The sequence below is a fragment of the Vulpes lagopus genome, chromosome X, assembly GCF_018345385.1.
Source record: "Vulpes lagopus strain Blue_001 chromosome X, ASM1834538v1, whole genome shotgun sequence".
Classification (NCBI taxonomy): domain Eukaryota; kingdom Metazoa; phylum Chordata; class Mammalia; order Carnivora; family Canidae; genus Vulpes; species Vulpes lagopus.
The window spans coordinates 80,162,614-80,185,865 of NC_054848.1; the positions used below are offsets into that span (position 1 = coordinate 80,162,614).

At 38.5% G+C, this 23,252-nt stretch overlaps 2 protein-coding genes across 4 annotated transcripts in view; both read left to right on the forward strand.

Moving 5' to 3' along the window:
* RNF128 (ring finger protein 128) overlaps positions 1-7,114 on the forward strand; it is a 111,065-nt gene extending 103,951 nt beyond the window's left edge. For both annotated transcript variants that reach the window (XM_041741659.1, XM_041741658.1), the window contains exon 7: positions 5,705-7,114. In XM_041741659.1, coding sequence (XP_041597593.1) covers positions 5,705-5,838 — 134 coding nt within the window. In that variant the 3' untranslated portion in view covers positions 5,839-7,114. The remainder of the gene's footprint in view (positions 1-5,704) is intronic.
* Positions 7,115-11,836: 4,722 nt separating this feature from the next.
* The window catches only part of TBC1D8B (TBC1 domain family member 8B), a 69,716-nt gene continuing 58,300 nt past the window's right edge, over positions 11,837-23,252 (forward strand). For both annotated transcript variants that reach the window (XM_041742315.1, XM_041742316.1), the window contains exon 1: positions 11,837-12,103. In XM_041742315.1, coding sequence (XP_041598249.1) covers positions 11,974-12,103 — 130 coding nt within the window. In that variant the 5' untranslated portion in view covers positions 11,837-11,973. The remainder of the gene's footprint in view (positions 12,104-23,252) is intronic.

The following is a 23,252-nucleotide window of genomic DNA, read 5'->3' on the forward strand; positions in this document are numbered from 1 at the left end:
AAATCACTCAGAGAAATTTTAAACATTGCTGATGCCTTGACTCTACCCCAGAATGGTTAGAATCACAATCCATGAGGAGTGGGGCCCAAGCATAGGTATTTTTTTAATTTTAATTTTGATATAATTTCAGGCTGACTAAAAATCTCAAAAACAGAATAATGCCCATATACCCTTCACTCGACTTCTCTAAATGTTAACATCTTATATAACCATATGTAATTATTAACACCAGGAAATTAACTGATAAAATGTTATTAACCAAATAACAGATCTTACTCAAATTTCACCAGTTGACCCACTAGGGTCCTTTTTCTATTCCAGGATCCCACATTGTATTTCCCTTTTACTCTTTTTTTTCCAGATTTATTGAGATATATTTGACATAAAATTGTGTAAATTTAAGTTGTACAACATGATTTGATATACCTATATATTGCAAAATGATTAGCACAGTAAGGTTAGTTAATAAATTCACCACCTAATTACAAATTTTTGTTGTGTATGTGTGAGAATGTTTAAGATCTACTCTTAGCAACTTTCAAGTATATCCAAAATTCCACTACTGAGTATTTACCCAACAAAAACGAAAACAGTAAATTAAAAAGATATATGCACCGTTATATTTATTGCAACATTATTTACAGTAGCCAAGATGTGGAAGCAATCTAAGTGTCCATCAATAGACAAAAGGATAAGGAAGATGTGGTATATATAATCCAATGGAATTTCACACAGCCATAAAAAGGATGAGATCATGCCATTTGTAACAACATGGATGGACCTAGAGGGTATCATGCTAAGTGAAATCAGTCAGACTGAGAAAAACTAATAACATAATATTTCATTCATATGGAATCTAAAAAAACAAAAAAACAAACAAAAAGCATAATTAGGACTATAAATATAGAAAACAAAGTGATGGTTGCAGAGGGGAGGGAGATGGATAAAATGGGTGAAGGGGAGTGGGAGGTGCAGGCTTCCAGTTATGGAATGAATAAGTCATGGGAATAAAAGGCACAGCATAAGGAATATAGTCAATGATATTGTAATAACATTATATGGTGACAGATGGTTGCCACACTTAACTATAGTATAATGTATAAACTTTAAGAAGTCTGTAATACAGTATTGTTAGCTGTAGTCACCATGCTGTACATTAGATCCCCAGAACTTACTCATCTAATAACTGAGAGTGTGCCCTTTAATCAACATTTCCCCATCCGCTCTCTCCTAGCCCCTGGCAACCACCATTCTATTCTCTTTCTGAGTTTGGCCTTTTCTTTTTAAGACTCCACAGATAAGTGAGATCATGCTGTATTTGTCTTTTTTCTCTCTTGTGTCATTTAGCACAAAAGTCTACCCATGTTGTTGCAAAATGGCAGGATTTCCTTCTTTCTCGTTGAGGAATAATATTCCTGTGTGTCTATGACATTTTCTTTACCCATTCATCTGTCAACGGATATTTAGGATGTTTCCATATCTTGGCTATTGTGAATAATGCTACAGTAAACATGAGAGTGCAGATATCTCTTCAAGATAGTGATTTCATTTCCTTTGCATTTATATCCCAAACTGAAATTGCTGGGTCATGTGGTACTTGTACTTTTGATTTTTTTTGAGGAAACTCCATACTGTCATTTATAGTGGCTATGCCCATTTATATTCTCACCAACAGTGCACTGGGGATCCTTTTTCTCCACATCCTTGCCAACACTTACCTCTTGTCTTTTTGATAAGTAGCTATTCTAACAAGTGTAAGGTGATTGTGTTGTGTTTTTATTTGCATTTCTCTGATGATTAGTGATATTGATCATCTTTTCATGTACCTGTTGGCCATGCGTATGTGTTCTTTGAAAATATATCTAGGGACACCTGGGTGGCTCAGTGGTTGAGAGTCTGCTTTCAGTTCAGGGCATGATCCCGGGCTACTGGGATCGAGTTCGGCATTGGGTTCCCCATAGGGAACCTGCTTCTCCCTCTGCCTATGTCTCTGCCTCTCTCTCTATGTCTCTCATGAATAAATAAAATCTTTAAAAAGAAGAAAATATATCTATTTAGTTCCTCTATTTTTAATTGGATTTTTTGGTTTTTTTGCTGCTGAGTTGTATGAGTTTCATGTTTTGGATATTAATCTTTTATCTGATAAGCAAATATTGTCTCCCATTCTGTAGGTTGCCTCTTCATTCTGTTGATTGTTTCTTTTGCTGTGCAAAACTTTTCAGTTTGATGTAGTCCCACTTGTTGATTCATGCTTTTGTGTCCTATACAAAAAATCATTGCCTAGACCAATGTCAGAGAGCCTTTCTCCTATGTTTTTTTCTAGGAATTTTATGGTTTCAGGTCTTGTTTGAGTTCTTAGTCCATTTAGAGTTCATTTTTGTGACCGGTGTAAGATAGGGGTCCATTTTTATTCTACCATATGTGAATATCCAGTTTACCCAAACCCACTTATTGAAAAGACTGTCTTTTCCCCATTGGGTGTTTTCTTGGCTCCCTTGTCAAGTATTAGGTGACTACATGTACATGGGTTTATTTTTGGGCGCTAAATTATGTGTCTATTTTTATGCCAGTATACTAGTTTTGGTTACTATAGCTTTGTAATATAGTTTGAAATCAGGAAGTATGATAGCTCCAACTTTGTTCTTCTTTCACAGGATTGCTTTGGCTACCCAGGGTCTTTGCAGTTCCATATAAATTTTAGGATTTTATTTCTGTGAAAAATGCCATTGGAATTTTGATAGGGAATGCATTGAATCTATAGATGGCTTTGGGGTATATGAACACTTAAACAGTATTCTAATTCATGAACATAGAATATATTTCCATTTGTTTGTATTCAGTATCTTTCATCAGTGTCTTATAGTTTTACCTCCTTGGTTAAATTTATTCATACATATTTTATTGTTTTTTAAAAGATTGTATTTATTTATTCATGAGGGATACAGAGAGAGGCAGAGGGAGAAGCAGGCTCCTCACAGGGAGCCCGATTCGGAACTCGATCCCGGACCCTGGGATCACGCCCTGAGCCAAAGACAGACGCTCAACCCCTGAGCCACCCAGGCGTCCCATACTTTATTGTTTTGATGCTATTATAACTGGAATCATTTTCTTTATTTCTCTTTCAAATATTTCATTGTTAGTATATAGAAATGTGACTTGTTTATTGTATGTTGATTTTGTATCCTGCAACTCTACTGAATTCATGTATTCTAACAGTCTTTTGGTGGAGTCTTAATCATTTTCTTGACATATGGTCATGTCATGTGGAAATAATTTCACTTCTTTCTGATTTTGATGCCTTTTTCCTTTTTTACTAATTGCTCTGGCTATGATTTCTAATACTATGTTGAATAGAAGTGGTGAGAGTTGAGTACCCTTGTCTTATTTCTGATTTTAGAGGAAAAGCTTTTAGCTTTTCACTGTTGAGCATGATATTAGCTGTGGGTTTGTCATAAATGGCCTTTATTATGTTTGAATATATTTATTCACCCAATTTGTTGAGAGAGCCACATTGCTTTTAATGGTCATGTGTTTTTTTATCTCTAATCTGTGATTGTTCTTTAGTCTTTCATAAAGTTGACACTTTGAAAATTATTGGTCAGTTATTTTGTAGAATGTCTCTCACTTTGAACTTATCTGCTGTTTCCCAATGATATAAGTTCATTGTCCATTATGTATTTCTGACAAGAATACCACAGAAATGATATTGTGTCCTTCTCTTCCTCATATAAGGAGGCATATGATGTTCATGTCTTATTACTGATGGTTTTTATTTTACTTAGTTGGTTAAGATAGTGTCTGCCAAGCTTCTCCATTTAAAGGTACTATTTTTCCCTTTGTAATTATTATCTTATAGAGAGACACTTGGAGACTATGCAAATGTTCTGTCTCTCATGCTTTTACCCACTAATTTTAGCAATCTGTGCTTTTTCCTTGCAATAATTATTACTGAAATGTGTGCCAAATGGTAATTTTCTATTTCCATCCTTCTTTCTACATTAATTAAGTTTATATGTTAAGGAATCATTATCCTCTTTCTGTTTATTTATTCAATTATTTATATATAATAGTATGGACTCACAGGTATTTCATTTATTCTGTAGTCTTACTCTCATGATTTATTCATTGCTTAGATTGTCCTAGATTTGGTAATTTGGAACTCCATCAAGGTGGTTTCTGTGTTCTTTTAGCATTTGTTGTTTTTTTGAGCACTTCTTACTTTTCTGATACCACAAGATGTTCTAAGCCAGGGATTGACAAACTTTTTCTGTAAAGGTCTGATAGTAAATATTTTAGGCTTTGAAGGCCATAAGAATCTGCTGCATTGGGAGGGGAGATGGTTGACTTACAACCTTTTAAAAATGTGAAAACCAAAAAAAAAAAAAAAAAAAAAAAAAAATAAATAAAAATGTGAAAACCACTCTTAGCCATTGATTTGACTTGCAGGCTGTAGTTTGCTGACCCCTGAGCTACAAGGGGTTAATCTTGTACTCTCCTTGTACTAGCCCTAGAAGGAGCCATTGGAGGGGCGGCGGGGGGACAGGGGGGGACTTTTTTGGAGAATGGTACTTCAAAACCAGTATCTGGGCACTAGGCATGATCATTGATTGCTGTGGGGGTACCATTGCTGTTAGCCCTTTCAGTGAACAAAGCTAGGAAATATGTGCATGTACTCAGACAAATATACACACACATATCTATATACATCTATCTATCTATCATCTATCTATCTATCTATCTATCTATCTATCTATCTATCTATCTATCATCTATCTGAAAAACCACGAGCTCAATACTGATATATCTAATTTTAGTCAAACACCACAGAGTTTATTCTAGCCTTCCCCTTTCCTTATTTGTAACTCACAATTTCACTAACTAGTGTCCTTTCTGTTTTTAGCCTTATAGGATATAGTCAGAATACTGTTTTCCAAAATTACTTAGGTTAAGTGCTTTCCTTCCCCACTGTTTTCAGGATGGTTCTTTATTTCCTCTGTTATATAATTATGTTCATCTGTTACTGTTTGTACTCCATTCGGGGTACTCTGTCTACCTTCTTGTTTGTTTGCTTGTTTGTTTGTTTGTTTGTTTTTAAAGTCTGTGCATGTGAAAAAGCATAGGTAATATTTTAAAGCACCCAGGTGATTGAAATGTGAAGCCAGGCTTAAGGATGAAAAAGCAGCAGAAGACATAACTTTTGCTCTTAAGGAGGTTGAAGTAAGCACACATGTGAATCAAAGAAAAAGTAATTGTAAATCAGTTTAATAAGATCATATATGGGATCCCTGGGTGGCGCAGCGGTTTGGCGCCTGCCTTTGGCCCAGGGCGTGATCCTGGAGACCCGGGATCGAATCCCACATCAGGCTCCCGGCGCATGGATCCTGCTTCTCCCTCTGCCTGTGTCTCTGCCTCTCTCTCTTTCTCTCTGTATGACTATCATAAATAAATAAAATTTAAAAAAAAAATTTAAAAAAAAAAAAAAAGATCATATATGCCTTATGTAAGACATAGCCTAAATCGTACAATTATTAAAGGAACAGGGAATGAGTATCATTATCAGAGTATGATAGACAGGAAAGGCTTTTTAGATGTGAGTGTTGAATTTTGTCTTAGGAGAGGGGTGAAATCATCCTAAGATTGCCATTTCTTTTTATTTTTTTTATTTTTTATTTTTATTTTTATTTTTTGCCATTTCTTTTTAAAGATGAGAATCTACAGCTGGTAAACCATGAGGCAAGTTCCGTGGCAGTGGATATTGTTCCTCATGTTGACAACCCAACCTTTGAAGAAGATGAAACTCCTGATCAAGAGATTGCTGTTCGAGAAATTAAATCCTAAAATCTGTGTCAATTAGAAAACTTGAAACTTTAGTAATAACAGAACTGCCAATCAGGGCATAGTTTACTATTAATGAACTGGATAAACTTAATTAAATAAGAATGATACTGGAAGTGCTGAGATGACTAATATTATGCTATAGTTAAATTAAAATATTTAATCTATTAACTTTTTTCCACAAACTCATAATGTTTTTCATAGGCAAGTTTCCTCTCAATAGTGATAGAAACATTTTTAAAAATATAAAACTCTCTTCAAGTAGTCATGTTTTTAATTTATAACAATTTTCTTATAGACATGTTGCTTTTAAGATGTGGAATAGCTGTAATCACTTTATTTTATGATAGTATCTTAATTAAAAATACTACTATTTTAGCTTGGGCTATGTGTGTCAGGGTTTTTCTCCAGGTGCTTATATTGATCTGGAATTGTAATGTAAAAAGCAATGCAAACTTAGGCTAGTACTTCATGAAATGTCTCTTTAGGCTACATTAAGTTGATAGAACAAGATTAAAGCAAAATATTCATTTTAACAATTTCTTGTTTTTAAAATTAGGCTAAATGTACTTCATGTGAGTGTTGAGCATAGTTAATCAGAGAATATGGACTGGACTGGGTTGATTGGTATATTAATGACACCAATTTGATATAAGATTATAGACAAAAAGTTTCCTTATAAAAATGCTGTATAACTTTCTCAAAATTATATGATTTTCAAAAGCGGAGTATATAAATTATAGTATTTGAAAATGATAATGATTAAGTCACACAAAAATTGCTAATTATCTTTATGTATGAATTAGTCTGCAGAAATTAGTCTGTAGAAAATGTTTTCCAAACAATACCAACTTTGAAAATTGAGTTTACATTTTACCTAAATGGGCTGAAATTACATTAGGTAAACTAAAATTCTGTCCATATAGCTATAAATTTTGTGAATGCATTTTCTTGGTGTTTGAAAAAGAATGGGGGGGGGGGAATTCCAGGTGCCTTAATATAAAGTTTGAAGCTTTCATCCACCAAAGTAAAATAGAGCTACTTAAAAATGCACTTTATTCGTATTCTGTGTGGCTTATCTTGGTTTTAAAGTTGTGTTTCCAGTGCAAATTCCAGCAGAATTTAGGCAAAAGCAGAACAGACATGTATTTTTGTTTGCTAAATGTAGAATGGACAAAACCATTGCATTCTTGTACACTGATTTGAAATGGTGTAAATATTTCCCAATTTGTATTGATTCTCTTTAAATATAAAATGTAAATAAAATATTCCAATAAAAGTTTGTGTCTGGTGTTTAGTCTAATTAGCCTATACTAACTTTTCATATATGCTCGGATTTGGGAAGGAAAAATGGTCATTGATATATTTGATGAATAAAAACTAAAACTTTAGTATATTTATTTACATATTACATAGAGAGGAATTGCTGTCATTGTAATATAACTGAGCTACCATGAACTATTTATTTATTACTTATTTATTTTTCAAGTCAGTAAGGTAAATAATAAGGCTGACCACTGATAATAATTTTAGAAAAACACATTGATGCCAGTCCATCTTCATACTACCCAAGACATAAAATCATTTTATTACTTTAAGGTTTACTTTTCCTTCAGTCTTCTCTTTGGCAGTATGTTTGTTGGGATGCTGTTAGTGAGTTAAGTGCATCTCTTTTGTCAAACATGTTAAGAATAAACAGGCTTGGGATACCTCAGAGCCATGATTATCAAACCAGGGTACACATATGTCTTGGGTACACATGTCTTATGAGGCAATATGCAGGTGTACCTGTGTGATGCTCACAGTAAACTTGACCTATATTCTCATTTCTTGTTTTGTAGGGAGTTCTTTTGGGACAGAATTTATAATTTAAAAAATTTTTAATATCTGTATTGAAGTATAATTAACATACTAAAAATTGCCCATTATAAATGCACAGTTACACAATGTTAAGCAAATGTATAGAGTTGTGCAGCTGTCACCACAATCCAGTTTTAGAACATTCTATCATCCCCAAAAGTTCCCTCATACCCCTTTGCGGTCAATTTCTGCTCCCATTCCCAGCCTCAGGCAACCACCAGTCTACCTTCTCTATATATAGATTTGCTTCTTCTGGACATTTCATATAAACGGAATACACTTACTATGTGGTTTTTTTTGACTGGCTTCTTCCACATAGCATCATATTTTCAAGGCTCATTCATGTTTGAAGCATGCATCAGTACTTCATTCCTTTTTATTGATGAATGAATGATATTCCATTGGATATGTATTCCACGTTTGGTTATCCATCAGTTAATGAACACTTGGATTGTTCCTATTTTTTGTCCATTATGGATAATACTGCTATGAATATGTACAAGTCTTTGTGTATATGTATGTTTTTTATTCTCTTCAGCATTTACAAAGGAGAATTCCATGTCATTTCTGAATTTTCTTCCTATTTTTTAAAGATGTATTTATTTATTCATGATAGGCATAGAGAGAGAGAGAGGCAGAGACACAGGCAAAGGGAGAAGCAGGCTCCATGCCCGGAGCCGGACACGGGACTCGATCCCAGGACTCCAGGATCGCACCCTGGGCCAAAGGCAGGGGCCAAACCGCTGAGCCACCCAGGGATCCCCTCTTCCTATTTCGATAACCAAAAAGCTAGTTTGAGCAACAGACTTTATTTTACTCTCACATAATAATCAAAATATAAACTGATTCGGGCAGCCGCCGTTGGCGAGTCTCCAACTTTTTTTTTTTTAATTTTTATTTGTTTATGATAGTCACACAGATGGTGGGGGGCGGGCAGAGACATAGGCAGAGGGAGAAGCAGGCTCCATGCACCGGGAGCCCGACGTGGGATTCGATCCCGGGTCTCCAGGATCGCGCCCTGGGCCAAAGGCAGGCGCCAAACCGCTGCGCCACCCAGGGATCCTGAGTCTCCAACTTAAGAGGGATTTTCGAAGAGTTCATTTATAGGGTTAGCCTAAGTTAATTTGTATTATCTTACTACTAATAATAATGGTTCCCAGGCATTTAAAGGCAGTTGGAATGCTCGGAACATTCCTCCTCGCCCCCACCTCCATCTAGTTTGTGTTCATTTACTAAGTATTTTAATTAAGCTCCATAACATCTAGAGAAATTTTATCACCCTAGGCTGTAACCAATATTGAGGTTTTTACTTATTGCCTCTTCTGTTTGGAGTGAATTTTAAAACTATTTTTAAACATTAAAAAATATAAGGTTTATATTTACATACCACATAAGAAATTTTAATGGTTTTGTCCTAATATAAACTTTTTAAAAAAGCAATTCAGGTATCTAAACTTCTCTAACAGGGCTTATTTTTAAAAGATGCCTATGTAGGTCTTAATGGAAACATCATTAACCACCCTCAAGTTATAGAGTTTGATTTTCAAATATCTAATTTGCTTAAATCAATGCACAAAAAAATTTAATGTGCCCACAAATTACGCTGGGAATCTTGTTAAAATGCACATTCTGATTCAGCAGGTCTGGGATGGGGGTCTGAGATTCTGAGTTTCTAGCAAGCTCCTGGGTGATGAAGATGTTGCTGGTCTGGGATCCGCATTTTGAGCAGCAAACTTTTCAGTGGTTCTCCTCTAGCGGTGACCCACCTGTTTTGAATCTTACTGCTTCTAAACCCGCTACAGGCTAAAAAGCATAAACTAAGCTAGTGAAATTCATTTCAAATAAGAATCCAGTACAATCTTTGACAGCCTTAGCTTTTCCATGGCACAGGGTTTGGAACTGCTATTTGGGGTTTTCTAGTACCTTTTCATAAAGGTGTTTCAGGCTAGGATTTAGAAGTTTGAGTCAGATAAATGAGGTATTATCTCTGCATGATATAATGTTATGTCCATAATTATGTGGCTTGAATAAATCAGAAAACATGAATGGAAGCAGACAGATGAAGTGAGATGCTATTATAGAGTAGAAGGAAAATGATGTGAGGCTAATCTGAAGTAGTAGTAGGATGGGATGGACTTTTGAAAAAGAAGTAGAGGTGAGTGTGTGTGAGAGAGAGACAATGAAGGTGGTGAGAGTAAGAAGTTCAAGATTATTCCAAGGTTCTTAGCTTGAGCATCCTGGTAAACAGTGGTGCTCTGAACTATGAGAGCCTAGAAGGATAAATGGCAGAGGAAATATTGTAGAAATAAGTTTGGCTTTGGATATGTATTTAAGGTATCTTTAAGCCATATGCATAGGTAGTGTAGTGTCATGTTTTGTAGTCAGACAAATCTAGGTTCAAACCCCAACTCTGCTACTTATTCAGCTATGTGAATTTAGGCAAGTTATTTAACTTCTCTGAGATCCTGTTCATCTATAAAGTAAGGATGTAAAAATCCTTGTTTTATTAATAAGGATTAAATTTTATTAATTAGTATTAATTTTTAAATTAAAATCATCAATCAATATTATACAGAGGAACCATCCAGTTCTGGACAGCCCTTTTCACAGTTGTAAGGATATTGGTAAAGAATGTGGTTTGATGAGGAAGAAAAAGGAGAAGGAAAGGTAAAAGGGGCACCTCATATCTCTGCCACATTTACCCATCTTTTACCAGGAAAATAAATTATCTTCCTTAGTATACATCCAAATTGGGATGGCTTTCCCTACAGATAAATTGCAGTTTGGGCTCTGGGAAGATTGCCTCTTCCGATCTTCTCCAGAAAGCTGTCTTGGAACTATTTACTGCCTTTTAGCAGAAGAGAATCCCAAACTGACCCTTTTCTCACCCTAAGAAAAAAATCCCTGCTTGTTACATATGCCTGTCTCCCTTGAGCTGGCCCACATCTTGGGAGGGTTAAGCCAGAAACACTCCTCCAAGGCACAGTTCTTTGGCTCCAGGACTTGGCATCTGGGTGTGTCTCACCCCATTTTTTTTTTAAGTGAAATGGCCTTGTGGCTTTATTCTCAAAATAGCACACCAAGAGCCCCTTGTTTATTTGTACATTGCCCCCCAACTCCGTCTTTCTTACAAAACTGTCTTGCGCTTAGTGTACTCTTTCATTCTGGTGGGCCCAGTTTTCGAAACAAATAAAAACATACCTCAAATAATTCCTCACTGCGATGTCATACAAATCATTGGCCTCATTCACCTTTGTGTTTAAGCAGATGCCAAGGTACAGAGAGGTGAAGGTCATCCTGAAAGAGATTTTTATGTCCTTAAAGAGTTTAATAAAGGGGGGAAATGTTCATAAATTGTTTAGATCCTGAAAAGGAACGTTGGCAAAGACATTTTCCGTGGCTGATTACAATAAACAGATTACAAACAGATTGAGGTGGCAGAGTGGGGAGGAAGGAGCCCATGGCGTGAAGAAAATCATGGGGCTTTGGAGATTTTATGTTCTTCCTGTATAAGCAAAAAGAACCTAATCTAAGGAAGATTTTGAAGCAGACAAGCAAGTGTATCAGACTCCACTTACCGCGTGACCTTGGTTAAGTCACCTCACCCGTCTGCGCTTTTGTTTATATATGTGCAAAGCGGGAAATAATATCCACTTCGCAAGACTTGTCACAATTACATGAGATAATCTATATGAAATCGCTTTAGTACAAAGTAAGAACTCATGAAGAATCAGTGCTGCAAAGGCTGCCTCCCAGTTTGGGCCGTTCGTTATTCAAAATTCCAGAAACATCGTTTCCTACAGTTTAACATCCTCGTCTGTAAATGGATGAGAAGAAACAACACATTTATACCTGAGGCTCACTTATTTGAACCAAAAACCGCTTTAAACTTTAAATAGACAAAATACACTTAAGTGGTGGCGGGACGCGCTTTGAAAGCACCCCCGCCCCGTTCTCATCCCTGTGGATTGTGGGAATTGTAGTCCTCAGAGCCCGCTGTTTAAGTACAGAAAAAGCGAGTAGGAAACTACAATTCCCAGAAGGCAAGGAAGCAGGACTATTTCCCATTTGGGCGGTAGAGCTGTAGGAGGGAATTGGCAATCTCTCTGCCTACGTGGGAGCGAAGGGAGGGTTGGGGGAAGTGTGGAAAACCTGAACCCAAGCCGCCGTTGCCTGAGGAAAATTTGGTGGGAGGAGAATTAGAGGGAAAGAGAGGAGTGTCGGGTGAGGTGAGCAGGGCATCTGGATCGCTGCTGCCTGGCGGCACAAAGTTCGAGGATGTGGCTGAAGCCTGAGGAAGTGCTTCTGAAAAATGCGCTGAAGCTGTGGCTGATGGAAAGGTCCAACGATTACTTCGTGCTGCAACGGCGTCGGGGCTACGTTGAGGAAGGTGGAGGGGGTCTCACAGGTAAGCTGCGGCCATCCCCACCCACCTCGGGGCTGGGCTTGTGGTTCTTAAAAGGCGGTGAGGAAAACAGTTAACTCGTCGCCACCCACCGCCGGATTCTAAACCCCGGGTGGAGGGGCTGGGGTTCTTCTCCCGCCACCACCTTTCCGTCGCCCTCCCTGAGTTCTGAGAACCCCTCGCCGGGAGAGCAGCTGCTCTTTGGGTAGGAAGGGGGTAGGAGGAGGGGTCTTTTCTGAGGCGGAGGAACAATGAGGCGGAGGAGGGCTTCTCTCGGAGGCAAAGTACCTGCCCCGTCGCTTCCCTCGGGGACGGGGGCTGATGACGACTATTAGTCATCGACAGGTAGCATTGAGGCTGGTGACTGGGGTCAGTTTGCAGTTGTGGACTTAACTTTTTTCGCAAAAGCCCCTATCTATAATCACCATCCTGGGGAGTGCGAGTGCGGGTGCGGGTGCGTGTGTGTGTGGACGGGGAGGATGGTGAGGAGAAAGAGAAGAGCCCCAGTCCCCTCCTGAGGGATGGGCTTCAAATGAGAGATTAGCAGGCGGCGGTGGGGGGCGAAGGGGGTACGGGCGCGTGTGAGGGCGAGGGCGAGTGATAGGTCTCAGCATTGCTGAGCTCTCCCATTTTAGCATCTTTTACTTTGTCACCCCGTTTTCCGCCCTTGGGATCTTATTTCAGACTAACCGTCGTAATTCGTTTTCCTCTCGAGTGTTTGACGCTGCCCTTTTCTTTCAAAGCCATGCTTGTAAGCACGCCAGTGAAACAATTGCAAGTTTAACTCTTGCCGCCTAATCCATTCTGCCTTCAGTGATTTGATTTGTAAATCCAGAACCGTCCCTTGGTCTAGTGTGTACAGCCTCCAGAGAATTTGGTTTTGAGACCTCCCATTTTGGGCGGGGGCATTCAAACTTTTGGACACAGGGGAACGCTGAGATCTTTTTCGTGACAATTTGCAATTTGATATGGTGGCCTCGAAGTGGTGGGCCAGACTTCATTTAGGCAGCGTGATGTAGCGGGAGGAGGGAAGAGTACGAAAATCTGCGTTTTAGTCCCCTTCCCAGCTCTGTTGAATGGCATTCGACAAGTCTTTAATTTATTCAACCATAAACGCCTGCTGTGTGCCACATGGAATGCTAGTGTACAAAGACAGTTAAGATTCACTTCCCCTCCTTTGAATTAATGGCTCATAATCTGGATAAGGGGAAGACGTTCAGGTTAGGGGAAGTAACCAGTAAACCAGGCAAATTATATTTATAACCAGTAACTAGTAAATCAAGCAAATTATAATTAGAACCGAATAACTGAAAGGTTGTGTAAGGATTCATGGAGGAGAGGGCATGGCTTTTCATCCTCTGTGAAATGGTGTCTACCTCACAGATTTGAGAGGATAAAATGAAAGATAATAGGTGCCAAATCAGTGTGTGTTGTTAAGATGGTGATAAATGTGTGCTGTTCTTTCCTTTTTTTCAAGCCACCCCCAGGGTGGAGAGAAATCTGAGGTTCAACAGGACTTCTTTGTTTTTTAATTTTGCAAGACCTGTTCGTCTCATCCAGTTTGGAAAAAGGCCCTCTTGAAAATATGGCAACAAAAATTGCCTCATTAGACTTCACAATATATCATTTTCTGATCTTTAAAAATTACAAGTGTTATTTGCAGAGGAGACTTTCTATTTAACAGATGCTTATATTTTCCAGACAAAATTTGAGAAGCAATGTTCATAAATACCCAGTGACATAATTTGCCCTCTTTAGTCCATCAAGAACAGGATAGAGTATTTAAAATAGATCTTACAGTCCTGTGTTACAGCTAGTAATCTGGTTCTACATTTTACTTGGCCAGAATTTTTATGGCGCTCTTGTCCTCATTACCAAAGAATTATATATCACTTTGTACAACTGTGTTCCTGAAAAATAATAGGTAAATCAGATTGAGAATCAAATCAGTATAATGTAGTATGAAATAGTTTTTTTACTTGTTGCGAATTTCTTTTAATCATTCCTTGTTTTCTGTTTTTAGTTTCTCATTTGACATGTTTTCTTAAAACATGGACCAAATTGCACCAGTTTCTCTATTCCATCCACTCCCATGTACTCTTCAAACCCATATCTCTACAATAAGAGGTTGGTCTGCAGAAATACACCAAGATTTCTACCACACATGTATGTTGAGAATAGCCATAGCCCCATATTGTGGTTGATTGTGTATGTCTGCATGGTTGTTTTACCTGTGGTATTTTCAAAATGCTTGAAATTTCCACATGAATGCTGCCACTGTATTACATGTAAATTAAGCAAAATGATCAGAAAGGAGCAGAGGTGTTTTTTAAGGTTTGTTTGGTTCTATTTGGTCCAGAGGGAAAGTGTGTGCTGATTTTCATAACTGCTCAATTACTGTATTATTACTTAAAATTGTGAAGCCAACAGCTTTGCTATGCTTTACCACAAATCCACATTTGGATTAGCTCTCACAGGAGTTTGACTGGGTGCCAGCATAAGCTTGCCTTTATCCATTTTGTTCGCTGAAATCCAGTGTTATGTGCTACCCCTTTAAAAGATTCCTTTATGCATTTTGTTTAATGAAGAAGAGATAATAACCATCTTAGAAATGTAAATAGTTGTAATTTCTTTAAGATTTTATTTCTTTGTCATGTAATAATTGGCAATAACCACCAGCAATGTAATGACTTGAGCAGTGGACTTGAAGTTAGTTGACACTTTTTTCTTCCTAATAATGGAATTGGGGCAACAGAGAACCATTGGGTGGTTGTAACAGGAGACTAATTTGTAAGTTAGAATTCTGAGGTCCTTTTCTAAATTTCTGAAACACATCTAGTGGATATCTGGTAGCTTACTTATCATTTGCCTAATTATTTTACTTAATTGTCCTGGTTCAGAGCAGAGTAGGATATCTTGTGAAAATTTTTGTTATACATAAATGTTATTTCATAGTTAAAGTAATTTCCTTTCATTTAGAGAAGTAATTCACTCTTCTGGGTTTTTGCAGTTACCTTACATTATCCCTTGATCCTCCTGGCTGATAACGGTAATGACTTTTCTGTGGCATCTAAATTTAGCACCTGGCTTTATGTAATTGAAAATAATTTATGCATATTTGGCTTAATTAAGCACAAATCAACAGTTTGTTCTGCTTCATAGATTGGAGCTACTACATGAGTGAAATTATGGAGCTACATTCTAGTGTATGGGATGTAGGAAGACCTGGCAATAAGGAAGCTTTAATTTAGATAATTTGTTGAAACTATTTTATGCTTGAATATTCCATATCTGAAAAGTATAAGCAGGTTCATGTGTGTTAGACTGATAATCTCCCTCAATAGATCATGTTTTGGGATTTTAGAACAAGACTAAAAGATAAAATTTGTTAAAATAGAGAAGTTTTAGGCATTCTGTTTTCTTATCTCCTCTTTCATTTTGGCACCATTACTTTGAAATTAAATTATATGTAAAAACTAGAACATATTAACTTTTTTATATTAACAGTTTAAATGAGCTTTCCATTTCAAAATATTTTATGATATTTATATAAACTTAACAAATCACCATGTAAACAACTCATCATAATTAAACATATGATAAACAGTAAGGTAGCCTTTTAAAGAATTTCTTAATGACCATCCCTCAAAAATATAGGGCTTTCTTTCTTTTTTCCCCACTCCCAATTCAAGGAGCCCAACTCTGAAAATGTTCTAATTTTTTTCTTAGCAAAATATGCCTGCACTTCATGTTCACAAAGGAACAAACTGATAAAATTTTTGGCCTCCCAAGTACCTTATTATTGGGACCGAAGTGCCTGGATGGTGGCCATGACATTACATTTTAGGTAAGGAAATATCAAATCCCCACCCACACCCACACTGTAAAATAATAAATATCATTTTGACTTATTAATGAGAAAAATCCCATAGGGCAACCCTAAGGAAGACAAATCATAGTCTGTACTTCCCTCCTTTACTCCCTGGAACATTTTGATCCATGTGAAATCAAGTAAAAAATTACAGTTAACTCTTGAACAACATGGAAGTTAGGCATGCCAGACCTCCCACCCTTCCATGTGCAGTCACAAATCCATGCATAAATTTTTACTCCCCCCAAATTTAAGTACTTATACCCTCCCATTGACAGGAAGCTTTACCAATAACATAAACAGTCGATTAGCATACATTTTGTGTATGTGTTATATATGGTATTCTTACACCAAAGTTAGGCTAGAGAGTGTTAAAGAAATCATAGGAATAAATACATTTATAGTAATGAACTATATGGGGCAAAATCCACATATAAGTGGCCTGCACAGTTCAAACCCACGTTATTCAAGGGTCAAGTGTACTTTAAAGATGGCTAAAGTTAACAATGTAGAAAGCGATAGATGTTGATGAGGATGTGGAGAAAGGGCAGCCCTTTTGTGCTATTGGTGGGAATGCAAACTGGGGGAGCTACTGTGGAAAACAGTATGGAGGTTCCTAAAAAAGTTAAAAAATAGAACTAAGCTATGATCCATCCATTGCACTAATAGCTACAAAAGTAATATTGCATTTTACATATATATGAGTGTGTGTGCATGTTTCTATACACATACATACACACATACAACAACTTCTTTATCCATTCATCAGTTGATGATCATTTGAGCTCTTTTTATAATTTGGCTATTGTTGATAATGCTACTATTAAAATCAGAGAGCATGTGCCCCTTTGATTCAGTATTTTTGTACCCTGATGCAATATTACTCAGCCATAAAAAAGAATGAAATCTTACCACTGCAGTGATGTGGATGAGCTAGAGAGTATTATGATAGGCAAAAAAAGTAAAGTATGAGAAAGACAAATACCGTATGATTTCTTTTTTTAAAAAAAGATTTTATTTATTCATGAGAGACAGAGAGAGAGAGAGAGAGGCAGAGACACAGGCAGACGGAGAAGCAGGCTCCATGCAGGGAGCCCAGTGTGGGACTTGATCCTGGGTCTTTAGCCCTGTGCTGAAGGCAGTCCTAAACTGCTGAGCCACCTTGGCTACCCCCCATATGATTTCAATTATATGTGAAATTTAAGAAACAAAACAGATGAACATAGGGAAAAAGAAGAGAGGCAAACCAAGACACAGACTCTTAATCATAGAGAACAAACTAAAGATTGCTGGAGAGGAGGTGGGCTGGGGGGTAGACTAAATAGGTGATGGGTATTACGAAGGGCACTTCTGATAAGCACTGAGTGTTGTATGTAAGTAATGAATCACTGAATTCTACAACATGGAACTAATATTACACCGTATGTTAACTAACTGAAATTTAAATAAAAACTTGAAACTACAAAAAATAAAAAATAAAATAAAAATAAAGATCTCTTTCTTAAAAATGTATTTAAGAGGGAGGGGCAAGAGGGTGGAAAAGTAGGGGCCCACAACTCACCTGGGCCCACTAACTTACCTAGATAACTTTCAAAACATCCTGAACACCTACAAATTTGACCTGAGATTTAAAGAGAGAACACCTGGAATGCTACAGAGAGAAAAGTTTTCACTTCTAAGGAGTAGGAAGAAAAAAAATAAAACCAATAAAGTGGGGGAGGAGAAGCCCAAGTAGCCAGGCTAAAGTGGAGCGGTGAAAGACTCAGGGGTAGGAAAGCCCAGCCCTGGAAAAGCAGGAACTTTAAAAATCTGCGCCAGTTTTCCCTGACAGAAAAGTGTTTAGCAGGGAAATTAGGCAGAATCGCAGGAGGGGCAGTGAAGCCTCAAGGTTCCCTGAATCACTATAAGAGGAGGGGCGCCCGGCAGAAAGCTCACTGCAAACTGCAGTCTGATATCAGTAGAGGCCTGGAGTGCTGCAGCCCTCTGGGGCATTTGGGAGAAGCCAGTTGGTTAGGTGGGCTGGCTCCAGATGGAGGTGGCTGTGCCCTGTTCCCTTCAGGAGAGGCAGTCCCTGGGAGCGCGGGTCCAGTGGCACAGGGCCCCAGATCCCAGGGCGCCCAAGTGGACAAAGCCAGCCATCCTGTGTTTCCCCGCCCCCCACAGGTGGAGGCGGGGAGGGCACAGGACAGCGAGGACTCTCCTGCCATGGGGCGCCCCCAAGCGGTGCAGATCAGCACACCCCTGCCGGACCCCAGGAGCATCTAGGCCAGTGCCAACTGGGAGACTATAATTAGTTACTCAAAGGGAGCTCAACTCCAGACCTGGGAATCTGGCCACCACCATTGTTTTTCCTCTTTGTTTCACCTTGTGCCTGGGAGAGGCAGTGACACTAGTGAACAAAGGCCTCACAGGATAAACAAGTCCCACTGAGCCTGGCACCCGGCAGTTGGTGGGGAATCTCCCCCAGGTGCACACACCTGATAATCAGCACAGCAGGACCTCCCTCAGAAGACCAGCTGGAAGAAAAAGGGAAGAGCAGGTTTACTGAACAAGTAGTATGGGAAAGCTCCAGGACCAAGCTGGAGCTTGTTGTTGTTTTTTTTTTTTAATTTTTTTTATTATTTATTTATGATAGTCATACAGAGAGAGAGAGGCAGAGACATAGGCAGAGGGAGAAGCAGGCTCCATGCACCGGGAGCCTGACGTGGGATTCGATCCCGGGTCTCCAGGATCGCGCCCTGGGCCAAAGGCAGGCGCCAAACTGCTGCGCCACCCAGGGATCCCTCGTTGTTTTTATTTATTTTATTTTTTTTTAATTTTTATTTATTTATGATAGTCACAGAGAGAGAGAGAGAGAGGCAGAGACACAGGCGGAGGGAGAAGCAGGCTCCATGCACCGGGAACCTGACGTGGGATTCGATCCCGGGTCTCCAGGATCGTGCCCCGGGCCAAAGGCAGGCGCCAAACCGCTGCGCCACCCAGGGATCCCTCGTTGTTTTTATTTATTTTATTTTATTTTATTTTTTTTAATTTTTATTTATTTATGATAGTCACAGAGAGAGAGAGAGAGAGAGAGAGAGAGAGAGAGAGGCAGAGACACAGGCGGAGGGAGAAGCAGGCTCCATGCACCGGGAACCTGATGTGGGATTCGATCCCGGGTCTCCAGGATCGTGCCCCGGGCCAAAGGCAGGCGCCAAACCGCTGCGCCACCCAGGGATCCCCCTCGTTGTTTTTATATCAGACTAAAAATTTCCAATATTTTTTTCTTTTCCCACTTTAACTACAATATTTTACCAGTTCTTCATTTTTAAGTATTTTCCTTTTTGATTTTCATATTTCTACAATTACATGTCTTAGATATGTTTTTCACTTCTGGATTCCTTTCAACATACTCAGTTTAATTTTGATAGATACATGAGATAAGGGTTTTTGTTTTTTGTTTTTTCTGCCTCGTTTTGTTTTACAATGGTGGAAGTTAGCACCTTCTAAAACAGACCAACAGACACCCAGAGACAAGGGGAACACCCTGTAGGTTCATTCTGTAGGATTATATTCTCTCTTCCTTGCCATTCTGCACCCTCTTATCTTGTTTATGTTTTGGTGGTCAATGTTGGGGCTTTCAATAAGTATTGTTGGCTTATATAAATTTGGGATTGAGCATCTTCTAACATACAGAACAGTACACACTCAGAACCAAGAGAATCAACATCTAGGACCCCTCAGGTAGACTACATTCTCCCTACACTACTACTTCTTCACCACCACCATCCCCCCCCCTTAATTTTTCTTTTTCCTCTTTTCTTTACCTTTTTTTTCTTTTTCTTTTTTCTTCTTTGTTTTTGGCTTTTTATTTTTACTACTTTGTTTTAAAATTTATTTTTTACTTTAATGGTCCTTTTGTTTTATTTTATTCTGTTCTCTTTTTCTTTTATTTTCTGGTCTCTGACCTTTTCAAAATTATCTAGGGTGTATTTTACTTAGGTCATGGTTGATATTTTTGACTCAGCCCACTCAAACAGCCACTCTGCACTAGACAAAATGACTAGAAGGAATAATTCACCATAAAAGAAAGAACCTGAAACTACTTTCTGCCACAGAGTTACAGAATTTGGATTTCAATACGATGTCAGAAAATCAATTCAGAAGTACAATTATAAAGCTACTGGTGGCTCTGGAAAAAAAGCATAAAGGACTCTAGAGACTTTGTTACTGCAGAATTGAGATCTAATCAGGGCGAAATTAAAAATAGATTAAATTAAAAAAAAGATTAAATGAGATGCAATCCAAACTGAATGTCCTAACTGCTAGGGTTAAGGAGGTGGAAGAGAGAGTGAGTGACTTAGAAGACAAGTTGATGGTAAGGAAGGAAGCTGAGGAAAAAAGAGATAAACAAGAGCCCATGAAGAAAGTCGTAGGGAAATAAATGATAGCTTGAGAAGGAAGAATATACGTATAATTGGGATTTCAGAAGTGGCTGAGGGAGAGAGAGGACCACAAAGTATATTTGAACAAATCATAGCTGAGAACTTCCCTAACCTGGGGAAGGAAACAGGCATTCAGATCCAAGAGATAGGACCCCCCACCCAAGATCAGTAAAAACCGTTCAATACCTCGACATTTAATAGTGAAACTTGCAAATTTCAAAGATAAAGAGAAAATTCTTAAAGTAGTGCGAAACAAGAGATTCTTAAATTATGGGGAGAAATTCCAGATTAACAGCAGTCCTCTCCACAGTGACCTAGCAGGCCAGAAAGGGCTGGCTGGATATATACAGAGTACTTTTTTTAAAAAATTATTTATTCATGAGAGACACACAGAGAGAGAGGCAGAGACACAGGGAGAGGGAGAAGCAGGCTCCGTGCAGGGAGCCTGATGTGGGACTCGATCCTGGGATTCCAGGATCACGCCCTGGGCCGAAGGCAGATGCCTAACCATTGAGCCACCCAGGAGTCCCTATACAGAGTACTAAATGAGCAGAACATGCAGCGAAAATACTTTATCCAGCAAGGCTCTCATTCAGAATAGGAGAGAGAAAGAGCTCCCAGGATAGGCAGAAACTGAAAGAATATATGACCAACAAACCACTCTGCAATAAATATTAAGGGAGACCCTGTAAAAGAAAGAGGAAGCCCAAAGAAACAATCTACAAAACAGGGGATGAATAGGTAATACGATGACACTAAATTCATATCTTTCAATAGTTACTCTGAATGTGAATGGGCTAAATGATCCCTCAAAAGACGCAGGGTATCAGACTGGAAGAAAAGCAAGACCCATCTGTATGCTGTCTACAAGAGACTCATTTTGGACCCTAGAACACCTCCAGCCTGAAAATGAAGAAGTGGAGAACCATTTACCATTCAAATGGTCCTCAAAAGAAAGCTGGGTAGCCATCCTCATATCAGATAAATTAAAGTTTATCCCAAAGACTGTAGTAAGAGATGAAGAGGGATACTATATCATACTTAAAGGGTCTATTGAACAAGAAGACCTAACAGTTATGAATATTTATGCCCCTAATGTGGGAGCTGGCAAGTATATCAGTCAATTAATAACCAAAGTAAAGACATACTTAGATAATAATACACTAATAGTAGGAGACTTTAGCATGGCATTTTCTGCAAATAACAGATCTTCTAAGCAGAGCATCACCAAAGAAACAAGGGCCTTGAATGAACACTGGACCAAATAGATTTCACAGATATACACAGAACTGTGCATCCAAACGCAACTGAATACACATTCTTCTCAAGTGGACATGGAACTTTCTCCAGAATAGACCACATTACTGGGTCACAAATCAGGTCTGAACCAATACCAAATGATTGGGATTGTCCCCTTCATATTTTCAGACCACAGTGCCTTGAAACTAGAACCCAATCACAAGAAGAAATTTGGAAGAAGCTCAAACACATGGAGGTTAAAGAGCATCTTACTAAAAGATGAATGGGTCAACCAGGAAGTTAGAGAATTAAAAAGATTCATGGAAACTAATGAAAATGAATATACAACCCTTCAAAACCTTTGGGATGCAGCAAAAGCGGTCCTAAGAGGGAAATACATTGCAATACAAGCCTCCCTCAAAAAATTGGAAAAAACTCAAATACACAAGTTAACCTCACACCTAAAGGAAGAGAAAGAGAAAGAACCGCAAGTAAAACCTACACCAACGTGGAGGGACCTGGAGGGTATAATGCTGAATGAAATAAGTCAATCGGAAAAGGACAAACATTATATGGTCTCATTCATTTGGGCAATATAAAAATTTGTGAAAGGGAATAAAGGGAAAGGAGATAAAAATGAGTGAAAATAACAGTGAGGGTGATAAAACATGAGAGACATGTAACTCTGGGAAATGCACAAGGGGTAGTGGAAGGGGAAGTAAGTGGGGGGTTGGGGTAACTGGGTGATGGGCACTGAGGGGGGCACTTGGTGGGATGAGCACTGAGTGTTACGCTATATGTTGGCAAATTGAACTCCAATAAAAAAAAATAAAAAAAAACCTACACCAAGCAGAAGAAGAGAGAGAAAAAGATTCGAGCAGAACTCAGTGAAATAGAGACCAGAAGAACTGTAGAACAGATCAACATAACCAGGAGCTGGTTCTTTGAAAGAATTAGTAAGATAGAGAAGCCCCTAGACATCCTTATTAAAAAGAAAAGAGAAAAGACTCAAATGAATAAAATCACAAATGCAAGAGCAAGATTGGGGATCCCTGGGTGGCTCAGCAGTTTAGTGCCTGCCTTTGGCCCAGGGCATGATCCTGGAGTCCTGGGATCAAGTCCCAGGGCTGATTGGGCTTCCTGCATGGAGCCTGCTTCTCCCTCTGCCTATGTCTCTGCCTCTCTCTCTCTCTCTCTCTCCCTGTCTCCCCCTCTCTCATAAGTAAATAAAATCTTTTTTTAAAAAAGAGCAAGATCACAACCAATACCAAGGAAATACAAACAATTTTAAAGACGTATTATGAGCAGCTAATTGCCAACAAATTAGGCAGTCTAGAAGAAATGGTTGCATTTCTGGAAAACCACAAATTACCAAAACTGAAACAGGAAGAAATAGAAAATCTGAAGCGGCCAATAACCAGCGAGGAAATTGAAGCAGTCATCAAAAACCTCCCAAGACACAAAAGTCTAGGGTCAAATGGCTTCCCAAGGGAATTATATTAAGCATTTAAAGAAGAAATGGTTTTAAAAAGCATTTAAAGAAAGCAGACAAATACCCCACCAAAAGGAGAAGTATATACCAATATCCTGATGAACACAGATGCAAACATTCTCAACA